This window comes from Leucoraja erinacea, chromosome 32 (genome assembly GCF_028641065.1).
Source record: "Leucoraja erinacea ecotype New England chromosome 32, Leri_hhj_1, whole genome shotgun sequence".
NCBI lineage: Eukaryota > Metazoa > Chordata > Chondrichthyes > Rajiformes > Rajidae > Leucoraja > Leucoraja erinaceus.
The window spans coordinates 11,550,536-11,565,830 of record NC_073408.1 but is presented as its reverse complement, the minus strand read 5'-3'; the positions used below and the strand labels follow the sequence as shown (position 1 = coordinate 11,565,830).

At 39.0% G+C, this 15,295-nt stretch overlaps 1 protein-coding gene across 1 annotated transcript in view; it reads left to right on the top strand.

Annotated features, from left to right (window-relative positions):
• grik4 (glutamate receptor, ionotropic, kainate 4) overlaps positions 1-12,595 on the top strand; it is a 95,137-nt gene extending 82,542 nt beyond the window's left edge. Inside the window, exons 16-20 of the mRNA XM_055660773.1 lie at positions 1,880-2,045; positions 2,122-2,347; positions 5,531-5,659; positions 7,947-8,065; positions 11,202-12,595. Of these exons, the coding sequence (XP_055516748.1) occupies positions 1,880-2,045; positions 2,122-2,347; positions 5,531-5,659; positions 7,947-8,065; positions 11,202-11,567 (1,006 nt within the window). The 3' untranslated portion in view covers positions 11,568-12,595. The remainder of the gene's footprint in view (positions 1-1,879; positions 2,046-2,121; positions 2,348-5,530; positions 5,660-7,946; positions 8,066-11,201) is intronic.
• The last annotated feature ends 2,700 nt before the right edge of the window (positions 12,596-15,295 follow it).

Here is a 15,295-nt window from a genome sequence, read left to right as displayed (position 1 = left end):
AATCAGTCTCAGGAAGGATCCCGACTCAAAATGTGGCTTATCTGAATTTCTGAATTGGCTTATCTGAATTTCCCCTGAATAAGGGGATTAATAAAGTCTAATCTAATCTAATCTAATCTAATCTATCCATGTTCTCCAGGGATGCTGCCTGTTACTGCAGCACATTGTGTTTTGATAAAAGTATTAGTGATTGTGTAGAGCACAAAAGTAAGGAAATTATACCAAACTGTAGTAAATACTGGTTAGGCTTCTGATGGAGCCTGTTTTTCACAATTATAGAATTCATATTTTAAGAATGATATCAGGGTCTTATTTTGTTTATTGTCACGTGTACCGAGGTACAGTGAAAAGCTTTTTTGTTGCATGCTATCCAGTCGGCGAAAAGATAATACATAATTACAATCAAGCTGTCCACAGTGTACAGATACATGAAAAAGGGTATTACATTTAGTACAAGATAAAGTCCAGTAAAGTCCGATTAAAAATAGTTCAAACGTCTCCAGTGGGGAAGATGGGAGGCTAGGACTGCTCTCAAGTTGGTGAGAGGACAGTTCAGTTGCCTGATAACAGCTGGGATGAAGCTCTCTCATAATCTGGAGGTATGCGTTTTCAAACTTCTGTACCTCTTGCCTGAGGGGAGAAGAGGGAGTAACCAGGGTGAGACTGGTCCTTGATTAGGCTGGTGGCCTTGCTGAGGCAGCATGAGCTGTAGATGGAGTCAATGGAGGGGAGGTTGGTTTGTGCGATGGACTAGGATGCATCAACAACTCTCTGCAAAGTCTTTCGATCTTGGATTAAGCTATTTCCAAACAATGATGTGATGCATCCCAATAAAATACTTTCCACTGCGCATCTGTGGACGTTGGTGAGAGTTGCCGGGGCGCCCAAACTTCCTAAGCCTTCTGAGGAAATAGAGGAAATTGTGTGTTTTATTGGCCAATTCTCCAAAGTGGCTGGTCCAGGACAAATTGCTGATGATATTTATTTCTAAGAACTTGAATCTATCAACCATCTCTACCTTGGCACCATCAATGTATATCCGGGGTATGTGTGCCACTTTGCTTCTTCAAGTCGATGACAATCTCCTTTGTATTGCTGACATTGAGGGAGAGGTCTTGTGACCATGTTCTCAGGTTTCCCATCTCATCATTGTTGATATCCAGCCCACTATGGAGGTGTCGTCTGCAATTTGGAGGTGGTAAAGAAGAAATGGACTGGAATTGTAGCTTGTTTGAGGAACTTGATTTCTGTGCAAATATGGAGAAACTGAGGTATTGGATTTGGAGCAGTCAGAATCAAACAAGATTTGGCAGAGGTCCTCTAAATCTCAAAGCTCTTTAGAGTTAATAAAGGGAAACTGTTCTTGGTGACAGAGTCAGTAATCAAAGCTGATCGGCGAAAAAACCTGAGGCTACGCAAGACCACTTAATTATAGTCAAGTCCAGTCAAGTTTATTCTCATAGGCACAAGTAGGGTGAGGTACAGGTGCAGTAAAAATCTTGCTTCCAGCGTTATTAGCACATAAAGCAAGCTGGTGTGATTACAAATAGAGGTAGCTGGAGCTTACTGGGCTAGGTGCTCACCAACTGAATACTCAGCTTCCTTCATCTTCAAAACTTTGACAGGAAATTCTTGCTTACGCCAACAACAGAAATTGTAACAGTTGAGTAATGGGAGAAAATCTTATGGATTATTCTGGACTATTCAAAGTTATTGCAGGAATTCTTTATAAACTATAAGGAACTGATGATTTACATGATCATTAATACAATCTGTTCAGTAGTCTGGAACCGAGGAAGCAACTCCTATTCAGATGTCAGTGCTTTTTACCAGACTTTATATTTCAATTGCCTGATTATTTTTTTTAATTTTTCGTCAGGTGGGCTTTTACACTCATCATCATATCATCGTACACAGCCAATCTGGCTGCTTTCCTCACGGTACAAAGAATGGACGTGCCAATAGAATCAGTTGATGACCTTGCTGACCAGACGAACATTGAATATGGAACAATGCAGGGAGGGTCAAGCATGACTTTCTTCCAGGTACAGCACGAACAAGAGTTTCACTTCCTGTTGTTAATTTGTTCAGTATTACTGAGGAATGTTATTTTGCTTTCAGAATTCTCGATACCAGACCTACCAGCGAATGTGGAACTACATGCATTCCAAGCAGCCGAGTGTCTTTGTGAAAAGTACCGAAGAAGGAATTTCTCGTGTTTTGAACTCCAACTATGCTTTTTTATTAGAGTCAACCATGAATGAGTACCACCGACAACGTAATTGCAACCTTACACAGATTGGTGGTCTTCTGGATACCAAGGGATATGGTATAGGCTTGCCCCTTGGTGTGTACAACAAGCATTCTGTAATGTTTTCTTGAGTCGTGCATATGGCGTACATGTATTTGTTAATGAGACTCTATCAGCAATGATAGGATTTTAAGCCACACTTCGGCTCGGTTGCATTTGGAGTATTGTGTGCAGGTCTGATCACCCCATACACGAACGATGTGAGGCTTTGGAGAGGGTGCAGAGGTTTACCGGAATGCTGCCTGGATTAAAGGGTTTCCGATACAGGACAAATCTCATGCTATATAATAAATATATATTATTGTAAGGTACATAATCGAAGTGGAGTCTTTAAAAGAAGGTTGCTACTTTCCAATTTTTTAAAACCATTTCCACTTTTTAAATTAGAAATCAAAGAGTGTTAGAAATAATCCACTGAGTACATTTTTCAACAGTTGTGAAGATAAGAGATAGATTATGATGTGTGACCTTTCACGATTACTGAAGACTGAGAGATGAGCAAGCATTTTAATGAGATTGATTAAACTAAAAATGCAAGGGAGGGGGAGGGGCAGTGATGAGGTTTATGCCTGAGGGAGTAACAAATGATCTGTAAGTTCTTTGTTCAAAGCCTTTGAAAGATATAAAAGTCATTTGTTGAATCATTAGAGCATTATCATAAGAATAGGTGTCTGCATAAATCATTCAGGTTGACAATTTACTGACCCAGCAAAACAAACACCAAAATAAAAGTGGTGTCAAGGAGAAAAGGTAAGTGTAAATGCAATAAAACTTGTAACACCAATATGTTAACAAGTCGCTGAGTTCTAATCATGAAGCTCAGATCAAAGAATTATTGGATCCAAGTTCAAATCCATTGCATCTTGAGATAAATCTCTCCCCATCTCACTCTGCAGAACAGTTTGAATTCCATTTTGGACACAAAGTGCTTGAGGAACTCAGCAGGTCAGGCAGCATCTCTGGAGAACATGCCTAGGTGATGTTAGCAGGTTGCGACCCTTTTTCGGACTGATTGGAGGGCTGAGGGTGGGGGGGGGGGGGGGGGGGGGGGGGGGGGGGGGGGGGGAGGGGAGAAAGGTGGAAAACCATGCAAAACCTTGCCCTTGGGGGTGGACAATTCAATATCAAGTCTATATCAATTCCAAGTCTATCCAACCTCTTCCTGTATTGGAAACCCTTTAATCCAAGCAGCATTCCGGTAAACCTCTGCACCCTCTCCAAAGCCTCACATCGTTCATGTAATGGGGCGATCAGACCTGCACACAATACTCCAAATGCAACCGAGCCAAAGTCCTATAGAACTGCATCATGACATCATAATTTTGCATCTCTTGATTGGGAAACGTCCAAATCCCATTTTTCTTTTTACGACTTTATTATAATAGATGGCTGTTGGCAACCCTGCGGCAACCCATGAGCTGGAGACCGTGTGGAGTCTTTTGTCTGGCCTCAGCAAATAATTGATTTTAAGCCAAAGCCAATTTGCATGGAAAATAATATCCATCGACGGCAGAGAAATATAAACTCTATCAACTACTCACAAATAACAGCAAAGTCGTTTTACTGAAAAATGGCAGTGACTGAAGAATATATATTCAAATTAGATGAATAAAACAGATCTCAGACACTGACAGTTATTTAATTACCAGACCTGACTGACAAATTATCCAATCAGTCCCTCTCTGTCTAACAATACCCTTGTCACTATATCTTACCTTGGCAATAAAGAAATTGTAGCATCTTCCAGTCCTTTAATTTTGCTTACAAAGTAATCATTTGTCGTATTCTATTTTCTGTTAAAACCACATTTTGCTATTTTACTGCCTAATTTTTCCAAGCATATGTAACCAAAGGATTTATGTCCCCTACATATATGTCTTTCCATTCCTTTTTGGTAACATCAGTAGACATTATATATTGGGTACATTTTATATGGTTTGATGTTAGATATTGTGTCATATTACCAGCCATTTGCATAAGATAACTTATGAACCCAAATGGAATAAAATAAGCTTATAACTAATTGCCCAGTACAGTGGTAAATAAAACCCAGGGACTGAACAAAACACAAAACCAATGAATTGGCCAACAACTATGGACACAGCAGATAAACTAGCACTTCAGGTGATTATATTCTGATGAAGGGCTAATGTCTAGCTTATTTATCAATTCTCCTCTCAGATGCTGTTTAAACAGTGTTCTTGCCCTAATTCTATGACTGTATTTTGGACGACAGTAAAACAATTTATTTCTTCAGAATAATTTTCCATTTCGATGGTAATCATCTATTGAACACAAAACATGAAAGTTAAAGTAATTAGCAGAAACTAATGACATTATACCAATCTATTATCATTGATATATCAATAATAATAATGTTTTAGTTCTTATCAAGAATTTCCTCCCATGTCCACCAAGGTCAGTCCTTGGTGACCTGATTCCACTAATCAGTCAAGAGGAAATTGTTGCCAGCAGTTTCTAAAGAAATATCAGAATAATGGATATAAATATGTGGTGATGCCTTTAAATATGCAGGTTATTTCCAGCATACTGTGAGGATGCTTATACAGACCCAAGTCTCCTGTGAGGTTCCACTGAAAAACCCTTAGCTTTTTAAATGATTTCAATTCCATGTCCCATTAAAACTAATTCAGTCACCTGGTATAGAATTTCTGCCTTGGGCAGAATTAAACAGCCTGAAATAATGTAGTTGCTTATTTTCCACCACACAATAACTTACATTTTTAATAAAATAATAATAGTCATTGTGTAAACAGTTGTTATGATGAATATTATTTTGCTCCAGTGATTATCAGACTCACCGTAAAACGAGCCATCAAAAGCAGTTATTACACTACTTCTAATTATTGAACTCTCTTGCTTAACAACTACTGAAGCTTTGCTCTTAATCCAACAGTTATCTCAGGTTACTGGGAAATTGTTCAAGTTGTGAATAGCAGTCCCTTAATTTAAAGACTAAATGTTATCACTAATAAGAAGTGTTCGGAAATAACGATGTCACCTTTCATTGCCATGTAGGCACACCTCTCTAGAAACTGAGTGTCAATTCCCAACTGACAACGTGTAGGTAACAGCCTGGTCAAGACAGGTGCTGATTCCATGTCATGACTGCTTTCATGTCAGTGCAAGACCTTCAATTTGCTTGATTAATCCAGAGTTTCAGTTATGTTTGCTAATTATTGTGTACTATTCTTTCAGCTTCGCTTTTTCGAAATGAATTTGACTTGGCCATTCTCCAACTTCAGGAAAATAACCGGCTTGAAATGTTAAAACGGAAATGGTGGGAGGGAGGAAAATGCCCAAAAGACGGAGAGCACGGGGCAAAAGGTAATGATAAAGCTTTCATTCAATATAAGTTCTCTTTCAGCATTTTCCTTGATACAAAGAATATATTTAACGATTCTCTTAATGAAGCAAACTTGTTCCTAATAATGGATTTCTTGGAATCACCTTTCCATCTATGTTTAAATCAAGGCCACATTGACAGTGAATGTTTAGCCTAGTACTGTTGCCATGACAACCAAAACACAGTTCAGGAAGTTTAATAGAGGATCTAAAATCCAATTTGGGTTATCAATTCCGTCTCCTTTACAGCAGAATGTTAGATATATTTGTACATGTTTCAAATAGCAAATAATGCAGATGATTAGTTTCCCATGAAAATATTTTATTAGTTTGGCTCATTTGCTTTTTTAATTTCAATTTCATGAAAGATTGCAGCCAATTTTTTCAATACATTCTTGGAGAGTATTTTGGAAAGACTGGATTTACTTTCTAGCTCCAAATCTTGGCCTTTGGACGCTGTCTAAGTGTGCAGCTTCCCCATTTTGCCTTGTTTTGTTTACTTATCTAGTTACAATATTCAACCAGTCTTCAGCTTACATGAAGGAAGAAAGATGGATCATTCAGAATAATGGCTCCCACATTAAAAACAAAGGAGAGGGAGGGGTTGGGGTTGGGGAGTGTCGGGGGGGGAGGAAACGACGACTTGGTGAGTATTGACAATCAGTATTCATGCGAATTGGTGAGGAAGATGTATGTGTTTGGGGTGAGAAATGAAGTGTTGAATATCGTCAGAGTTACTAGCATATGATATGTGAGGAGCTTCTATCTTGGGGAGGAAGGAGAGATGAGGGATTAAGTCCTTAAGAAGAACTATAAATTAATAACATAATAGGGGTCTAGAGTAAAATGCAAAGTGCTCGAATAACACAGCAGGTCAGGCAGCATCTGTAGAAGGAATGAATAGGCAACATTTCAGGTCGGGACCCTGCATCAGACTGAGTTCGAAGAAGAGTCTCAACATGAAGCTTCATCACTCTATTCCTTCCACAGATGCTGCCTGACCCTCTGAGGTACGCCAACACTTTATGTTTTAGCCATGATTCCAATCACAATCACAATCACAATAATACTTTATTAGCCAAGTATGTTTTGCAACATACGAGGAAATTTATTTGCCAAGTCAGTCAATCAAATGAAAAGCAACGGAACACACAAAATACATTTTAACATAAATTGTGTCAGTGATCCTTCATATAGTAACATTAGCCCTTAATGCATAACCAGGAATACAAATTGCAGATTTTTCATGTGGAAAGCTCCTCGTTTTCAATAAGATGGTAGTTTTCATAGGCATTGTAAGGTGTAGCTCACTAAGTTATGGTGCCACACCATCCAGTTTCTTCCTTTACTTGCTGGTCATGATTGCCTACTCTAGTTTACAGTAGAGAAATAGGCCAAGGGCACCCTGACCAGTCTACACCAGGCATAGACTCTCCAGAGCCTTTTCTATTCTATGTACTTCATCGCATCCTGGCAGCTTGACTCCTATTCCTCTCTCCGTAGTTTCCCTTAAGTGCATCTTTATTTATTAGCCTTACACATTTAATGTGATAGCAAGTTCCAGATAACATTAAATGTGTAAGGCTAATAAATGTGTAAGTCAACGATCTCTGGATAAAGTTTGTTCTAAATCTATCACTGAATTTGTTGGTGACTCAATTTATGTCCCTTAATTTCATACTTCCCTCAAGAAGCAACATTTGTTCTACGCCTAACCTTTCATTCCACTTTACAGTTTAAAAAAACCTCCCACAAGGCCAGATTTCAATCTTGCCTTTTCTTGAAAACAAATCCCAGATTTTGATGAGTGTTGGAGAGGATTTAGTCCAGTGCAGTTTAATGGTGGTTTAATGATGCAGCAGTTAGTGCCGTTCCCACACAGCTTCAGCGATCCAAGTTCAATCCTGACCATGGAGTACCAACTGTGACTTTTTGGGTTTCTTACGGGTGCTCTGGCGCTGGTAGATTAATTAACTATTATTAAATTAATTGCCTCTCGTGTAGGTGTGCGGCAGCAGAATCAGCGAGGGCATGTGAGAGAGAATGAGTTGCAGGGGGATAAGTGAGGATATCTGACAAATAGATGTGCTTTGAGAGTCAGCATAAACTGGTTGCCCTCCTATAATGTACAAAGAAATGTAGCAAAAATGCACAAAAATAATTAATTAATTGAATTGGTTTAAAAGCCCATTCAACATTACTGGGCTCAGTGAAGAAGTGACGTGCAACTTGCTTATTTTAACTTGCTGTTTTTGTTGTTCTATTACAGGTCTAGGGATGGAAAATATTGGTGGCATTTTTGTTGTTCTAATCTGTGGTCTAATTGTTGCTGTTGTCACGGCAGTGATTGAATTCATGTGGACAATGAGACACTCCACGGAAACAGAGGTAACGATTGCTGAAAGGGTCCCACTTTTAAACCTCAACAAACTGTCAGAAAAGTTAATTACACTAAAGTTAAAAATGAGCGTTGGGTGCATTGTTAATACTTTAGTCAATTCAGACATGAATGTAATCAATATTCTAACAATTGATGGCCTGGTTCTTTTGTATTAGAGCTTGAATTAACCGACTCTATCCAAACACAAAAACAAGCAATTGTGATAGAGCAGTATTGTAAACTGTTCCATCAGAGAAATTAAGTCCATGGGCTTTTCACAAGTATTTCTTTCCCACAAGAGCCACTTAATTAAACATTACATACCCGTATTGTTTTCTTTCCACCCTATATTTTTGAATTCATTTACAACAGCAGGTGATAGTAAAGTGTTTTGTAAACTAGCTGCCCTCAATAAAACACTTTTTTTAATCTCTCCTTTATTTATTTCATATCCTACTGTCTCCAGATTTTCAAATGGAAACAAACCAACAGTATATTCTGTATAAGAACTCTAGACCTCCATAAAGTTCTCGTGAAAAAAACTCTTCTCAACTAACTTCAGTTTAAAAATGTGGTACAGCACAGAAACAGACCCTTTAGCCTTACCCATCCATGCTGATCTTGATGCCCACATACATTTGCCTGCATTTGGTCCATATATGTCCTCTCCATCTTACAAAACCCTAAGGGGGGGATAAGATGAAATCCTATTGAAATCCGTGTGTGTATCTCTTCTGCACTCTTTCCAATGTTACCCCATCCTTCCTGTAGTGTGGAAACCATAACTATACACAATGGTCTAAGTGCAGTCTGACCAATGTTCTACACAATTCCAACATGGCATCTTGACTGTGATACTCAATTCCATGGTCTATGGTGGCAAGCATGCCAATTAAAAAAAAATACTATGACGACTTGTATTGCTAATTTTAGGAAACTATCAACTTTCACCCCAGGTTCCCTCTGCACATCGATACCTCGGATTATTAAATTCTGTCTGCCACTGCCCCACCCAACTTTCCATGTGCCCCACCCTTCTGGGCTGCCCTACTGCAGTGCAGTGGACTGTGTCAAAAGCCTTGCTAAAGTCCATGTAAACCACATCTTGATTGTAATCATGTATGTTTTTTTCTTTGAATGGATAGCATGGAAACAAATGCTTTTCACTGTACCTCGGTACACACGACAATAATAAATGAAACTAAACCAAATTATCTACCATGCTGCCTTCATCGTTAATGTCAGCCTATCCCGGAAGTAGAAATGGTAAATTTTCAAGGATGATTTTTGAGAAGGTAGTGGGAGCAAGAAAAGTCCTGCCTCCTTTCAGACGCACACTTAAGCTGTCTCCTCTCCTCCCGCACTCCAATCCCACCCCACCAATCCAACCTTGAGTCTTTACTGTTGACTTAATATAAGGGCAGTCACATTTCTAGTTCATCACAGAGATATAGCATGGATACAGACTTTTCAGCTCACTGACCACAATCCTACAATACTTTATTTTCTTGTTCTTCTAACATTCCCATTAACTTTTCCAGATTCACATACCAGGGGGGTGGGAGGGGAGTAATATACAGTTGACAATTAACTTGCCAATTTGCACATTTTGGAACTTGGGAGGGAAACAGAACATCCAGAGGAAACCCACGTGGTCACAGGAAGAACGTGAAAGCTCCATGTGGGCAGCACCATAGTCAGGATTGAACCTGGGTCTCTGACACTATAAGCAGTGGGATCTGCTAGCCGTGTCACTCTATCACATTCTGTGGAAAGGTTAGTTGCATACTGATCAGATATAAATGAGGATGACCTTCAGGTACTGGTGAAAAATGAGATCACTTACTACGCCTCCCACACAATGTAGACTGGCTGTTAAAATCAGTTCAGAAACTTTCAACAGCATTTAAAAACATTCAATACTTTATAATATGATCAAATTTATACCATTACGTACATATCATCATTATAGCAACATGAGTATATTTGGACTTATTTTCAATAGTCTTGGTATCCTTACATTTCTATATGCCATTGTAATAATTCAGGGAATGGAAACACTGAAACAATGTCCACCCTAAAAGAATGTTTGGTTTTCTCCCCATTAAACATTGACACCTTAATGTTGTTTCACTATTTTAGATGAGAACCCAGTGGCTATTTTGGTTTTTAAGTCTGCAACTACAATTACCCCCATTATAACTCAGAGTAGTTTTCCTTGTAAAACATGTATCCTGCCTCATAATATAATATTTCCTTCAAACCTAACTGGTTTGTTGATATTCTTCCACAGCGATTCAATACATGACTCTCAAATCTTTCTGAACTAATTCAGCAAGGCACTCAACTGTGAAATAAATAATTAGTTCACAGAAACATAGTCGCTTTCCCTGAGCAAGGAGGAATAAACAATAAAACGTTAATGTTACTCGCATTCAATATAATTTTTTTCAAAATATGGTAGCAGATGATATTAAAAATCCATCGTTTCCATCAACTCTAAAATACCAAGGCAAAAATAAGACCTGTGGGCATAGTTTATTACCTAGAAACAAATAACCCCAAATTCTTCTTTTATAAATCTCAAGTTTTAGAATTACTGTCAGAGAGATTATAGCACTCATCCAACATTCCGAGCATCCTAAGGCATCAGTCCATTAATAAAGAGGAAAGTTGTTCTAACAGTAAATTATCAATTCTCAGCAGGGATAAAGACTCTTCCATGGGATGCGAGCTGTTTTTTAAATCGTGAAACCAATAACTAGAAACCGGGCATTATATAATATTCTCTGTTATATTCACGATTTAACCATTAGTTGCTGTTGGGAACAATATATGCAATCAATACTATCGTGTGTAACTAAACACGACACAAAGTGCTGGAGTAACTCACCAAGTCAGGCAGCATCTCTGGAGAACATGGATAGGTGAAATCTTGGGTCAGGAAACTTCTTCAAAGCGTACTCTGACCCGAAACGTCACCTATCCATGTTCTCCAGAGATGCTGCCTGACCCACTGAGTACTCCAGCACTTTGTGTCCTTTTGTGTAAACCAGCATCTGCAGTTGCTTATTTCTACTCTGGTGTGTAACCTATGTCTTCTATCATGTACTTTAACCATCTCTCTCTTTTTTTCCCCCTCAGATTTCGGTTTGTCAGGAGATGCTGAAGGAACTGCGGAGTATTGTGTCATGTCATGAGAGCATTAGGTCTCGGCGGAAACGACGCTTGATAAGGACACGTTTCAATCAAACTGAAACCTCGCGTGATGTGAACACCATGAGCCTGAGCAATGGGAAGCTATGCAGTGGCACAATGCCGGACCCTGTTTCCCAGCGATTGGCACATGAGGCTGCCTTGGCAGTAAGAGGCTGCACCCACATTCACGTCTGTCCAGAATGCCGTCGATTTCAGGGCATGAGACCCCGGCCTATGGAGTCACCAATACAAAGTGAAGAAAGTCTAGAGTGGGAAAAAGCCACAAGTAACAGCAGTGACCAAGAACAGTAGGACAATGGCTGAAAAGACCTCCAACACAAAGACCACTGTGCTCGGGTGAGCTCTGCCCACTGCGAGAGGGGAAATACCCTCTGTGGTGGGGGAATGCAGAGTGCAAGCCTTGGGCAGCGGGTTCTGAAATAATGAATGTTGTTCATTTTACACAAAAAGACATTAATAATGCACTGTGTGGATCTTCTTTCTTCAATCAGGGCAGCGGCAGAATTATTTCTGTATATTCTAATATGAAACAAAGTGCCAAATCTCACATTCCCATTCTCAGAGCAGCAAGGTCTTGAACCTCAAGCTATGCACTCCCTCGGCCTGGAAGGGGGGGCTATGATCAACATAAGTTAATTAAGTGTCACTGAACAAGTGGCAGAGACGCAAAACCATTGGTATACAGTTTCTACAATGGCGCACAATTCTTGGTTATATGAAACCTCCTTCGCATAAGCCCAGGGTGACTGGATGGGGAGAAAGAGAACAAATGCTATATAAATCCCCCATCTCTGTTTCATCATCCTGTGTGGTAGAAATTGGACTCGCACACTAACCTAGATTGAATTTTGTGAAATGATTCTATGCAATTCCTGTGTTACAAAGATCGGTACATTAAACTTTAATTAAGGATCTTCACCTTCTGCCTTTTTCAGAAAAAAAATCATTGCTCTCTCTTGTTCTATCTTCTGTGCTCTCCCTGTCATTGTAAAGAAATGTATAGCTGAAAGATTTCTTAATATAACATAAACATGTTGGAAAGGACATTTCCATCTGTCAGAATCAATCTTCGTGTTTAATGTCACCATTTAAAGAGGAGAGAGTGCTGATTCATGCAAATCCTGATTGAAAGATCATTTACAGGTCTTCCAAACACACCCAGTGTCTTTTAGGGTTGAAGTTGGTATTGGTGTTATAATTTTAGAAACTTAATACTTCCTGAGTTCATTAGATTTAAAATATATTATTTCAAGATATTGCCCTTTAATTGTGGTGTTTCTTATTATAAAAAAACGATTCTAAATTATATTAGAAGGTAGATAAAAATGCTGTAGAAACTCAGTGGGTGAGGCAGCATCTATGGAGCGAAGGAATAGGTGATGTTTCGAGTCGAGACCCTTCTTCAGAAGTCTAAAGAAGGGTCTCGACCCGAAACGTCACCTATTCCTTCGCTTCATAGATTCTGCCTCACCCGCTGAGTTTCTCCAGCATTTTTATCTACCTTCGATTTTTCCAGCATCTGCAGTTCTTTCCAAAATTATATTAGGGCATTTTTGCATCCTTTACTGTAACAGATTTTACTCATTTTGGAACGGCGAGATGGGGAGGAAAGACAATGCTGTCCTCCGTCTCAAAGATTTGTGTTGTTATCAGGATGTGCGATTTTCCTCTCTATGAATATTAGGGAAGGTTCTGATTTATACCACGTGTAGTCTCATGTTAAATTGGAAGTAGACATTGGCAGGATTTATATTTCAGCACAAAATTAATTCATCAAAATGTTCAACATTATGAGCTGGCAACCTATATCCTTGCCCTTCACTAAGATAATCGTTCACAATGTATTGCTTGTTTAAGGTAAGATGTGATGAATAATGCACAAAGCTTCATGTGTAGCGTACCCTATTGATCGTTACCAACTGCAGCAGTATTTTCTTCCTCAGTCATGCTGTCTCTTACTTTATTTAGGCAAGAGTAAAAAATTAAAAATGTGATCAAAGTTACTTCAATTCCATGCTATATTCTTAAGAAATGCAGCAAGTTTATTTCAGTCTGGATGTTTTAAATGTGACCAACCACTCATACCGTGTGAGACACATGGACTGAGAGCCAACTGACTTGAAAACTTGTCAAGGGTTACATTCTGACTGTTGAGACAGATCTTGGTCAAAGCTATTGCTATCTAACACCTGGATTATGCCAGAATGTCTCATTCTCACATGAAATCATAAGAGGGAAGGGGTTGGGGATTACACCCACACCCCAACACTAAATTTAAGATCAGTGGACTGGCACAACCATCTGACTTCATACATTGTAAACTGTTTTTGTACATGTTGACACCTAGAATAAAATGTAGCTACCCCAACAATTCACACGCATCTATGACTGGAGTAGGTAACTCCAAGACTCAAGAGAGAGTCAAAAAATGTTTTAATTGTCATTAGTACCGACAATAGAAGAATTAAATTTTTATTTGCAGCAGCATGACAGGCCAGTGATCACAATACATATTATATGTTACAACTAATCTATAGCAAAGCTTGAAAAGAAGGTTTTGTCCCTATCCTGTCATTGCAAACTGTAGTTCTAACACAAAAAGAAACTAGACTAAAAAAATATCTTTCACAATCTTGGGTTACTTCAACTAACCAATTTAATATTTTTGACTTTAACTCCCTTATGAGGAAATATTGCATCTAATTTTTATACAGTAAGATTCCACATTTGACCCTAAGATGAATGGTAATAAAAATGGTGATTTTTTCTATTTTGGTTAAAGGTTTGTGTCTTAATGTTCAGTTGGATGGGTAGGGGTGCTTCAATTCAACGCTCACCCAAAATATAACTGTTCCAAAAGTGCAGCACTTGATCTCTGTTTGAGGGTTGAGCCCCCAATGTTCTGAATCAAGATGGAAAGTTCACCCACTGACAAGAATAATGCTGAAAATACCCCCATCTGCACAACTGGCAAGTACGTACTAAAATTAGCAATTCTGTTTTCTGATTTCGGGACAGGAAATTATCTAGAAGAAATCTGGATTATCATTTCAATTATGCTTCAATGTCACGGTTCTTAAAAACTTGTCAGATTGCAAATAGGTGCCAGGCCACAAAATGGGTATAATTCCATGTGAAAATCACTTGTGATGATTCCTGTATCAGTACATTAGATGGTTACATTGTTATGATCTATAGTAATTACAAAAATACTGACATGAAAACAAGCTAGGCAGAAAAGAAGTGCTGGCATAATTCAGCGAGTCAGGCGTCAGGTCTGAGAGAACATGGATAAGTGACGTTTCAGGGCAGGACCCTTCCTCAGAAACTATGGCAGGTTCTTCTTCGGCACTCCCATGGAGTCCCATGATTTCTGCCACACTGGACTCTGTGGATTCTGATATGGCTGATGAGGCCAATGTGAGATCTGAAATACTGCCACAAGGACAGAAAGAGGCACTTGTTGACCTATAAGCTGGGTATCTGGGAGACGGTGTGTTCCTTCCACCATTTACACTGGGCTGGTCTGTGATTCCAACTTGGGACTCAAGATTCTCAAAGCCATCCCTAGATTTCCTTCTCCATTTTGAACAGTTCTAGACCAAAGATAATAAGACTATTTAAAACTGAAGCAGTAGTAGTCCATTAGGTTCCTTAAACCTGGTCAGTAATCTCTTATTTTAGTGCTATTTCTACACTAATCATGTATCTCTTGATGTCATTAATGTCAAACAATCATATTGACATCTGTCTAGTTAAAGTAGTGAATTTCAAAGATTCATCCATCATCGGGTCGATGAAAACATTTCTCATCTCAGTGATGTGGAGTGTTGATGGAGCGAAACCTGGTGGATCTCAGTTGCAGAAAAAAGTGGAGGGCCCGATAGCCTCTCTGAGTCATGAATATTCAGTTCCTAAATATTTGTGCCTCTTCCCCGCAATTGTGGAACTCATCAAATTCATCACTTCATTACTAAATTCTACCCTATTCGCAAATTCACTTGCACCATTTCTGACTT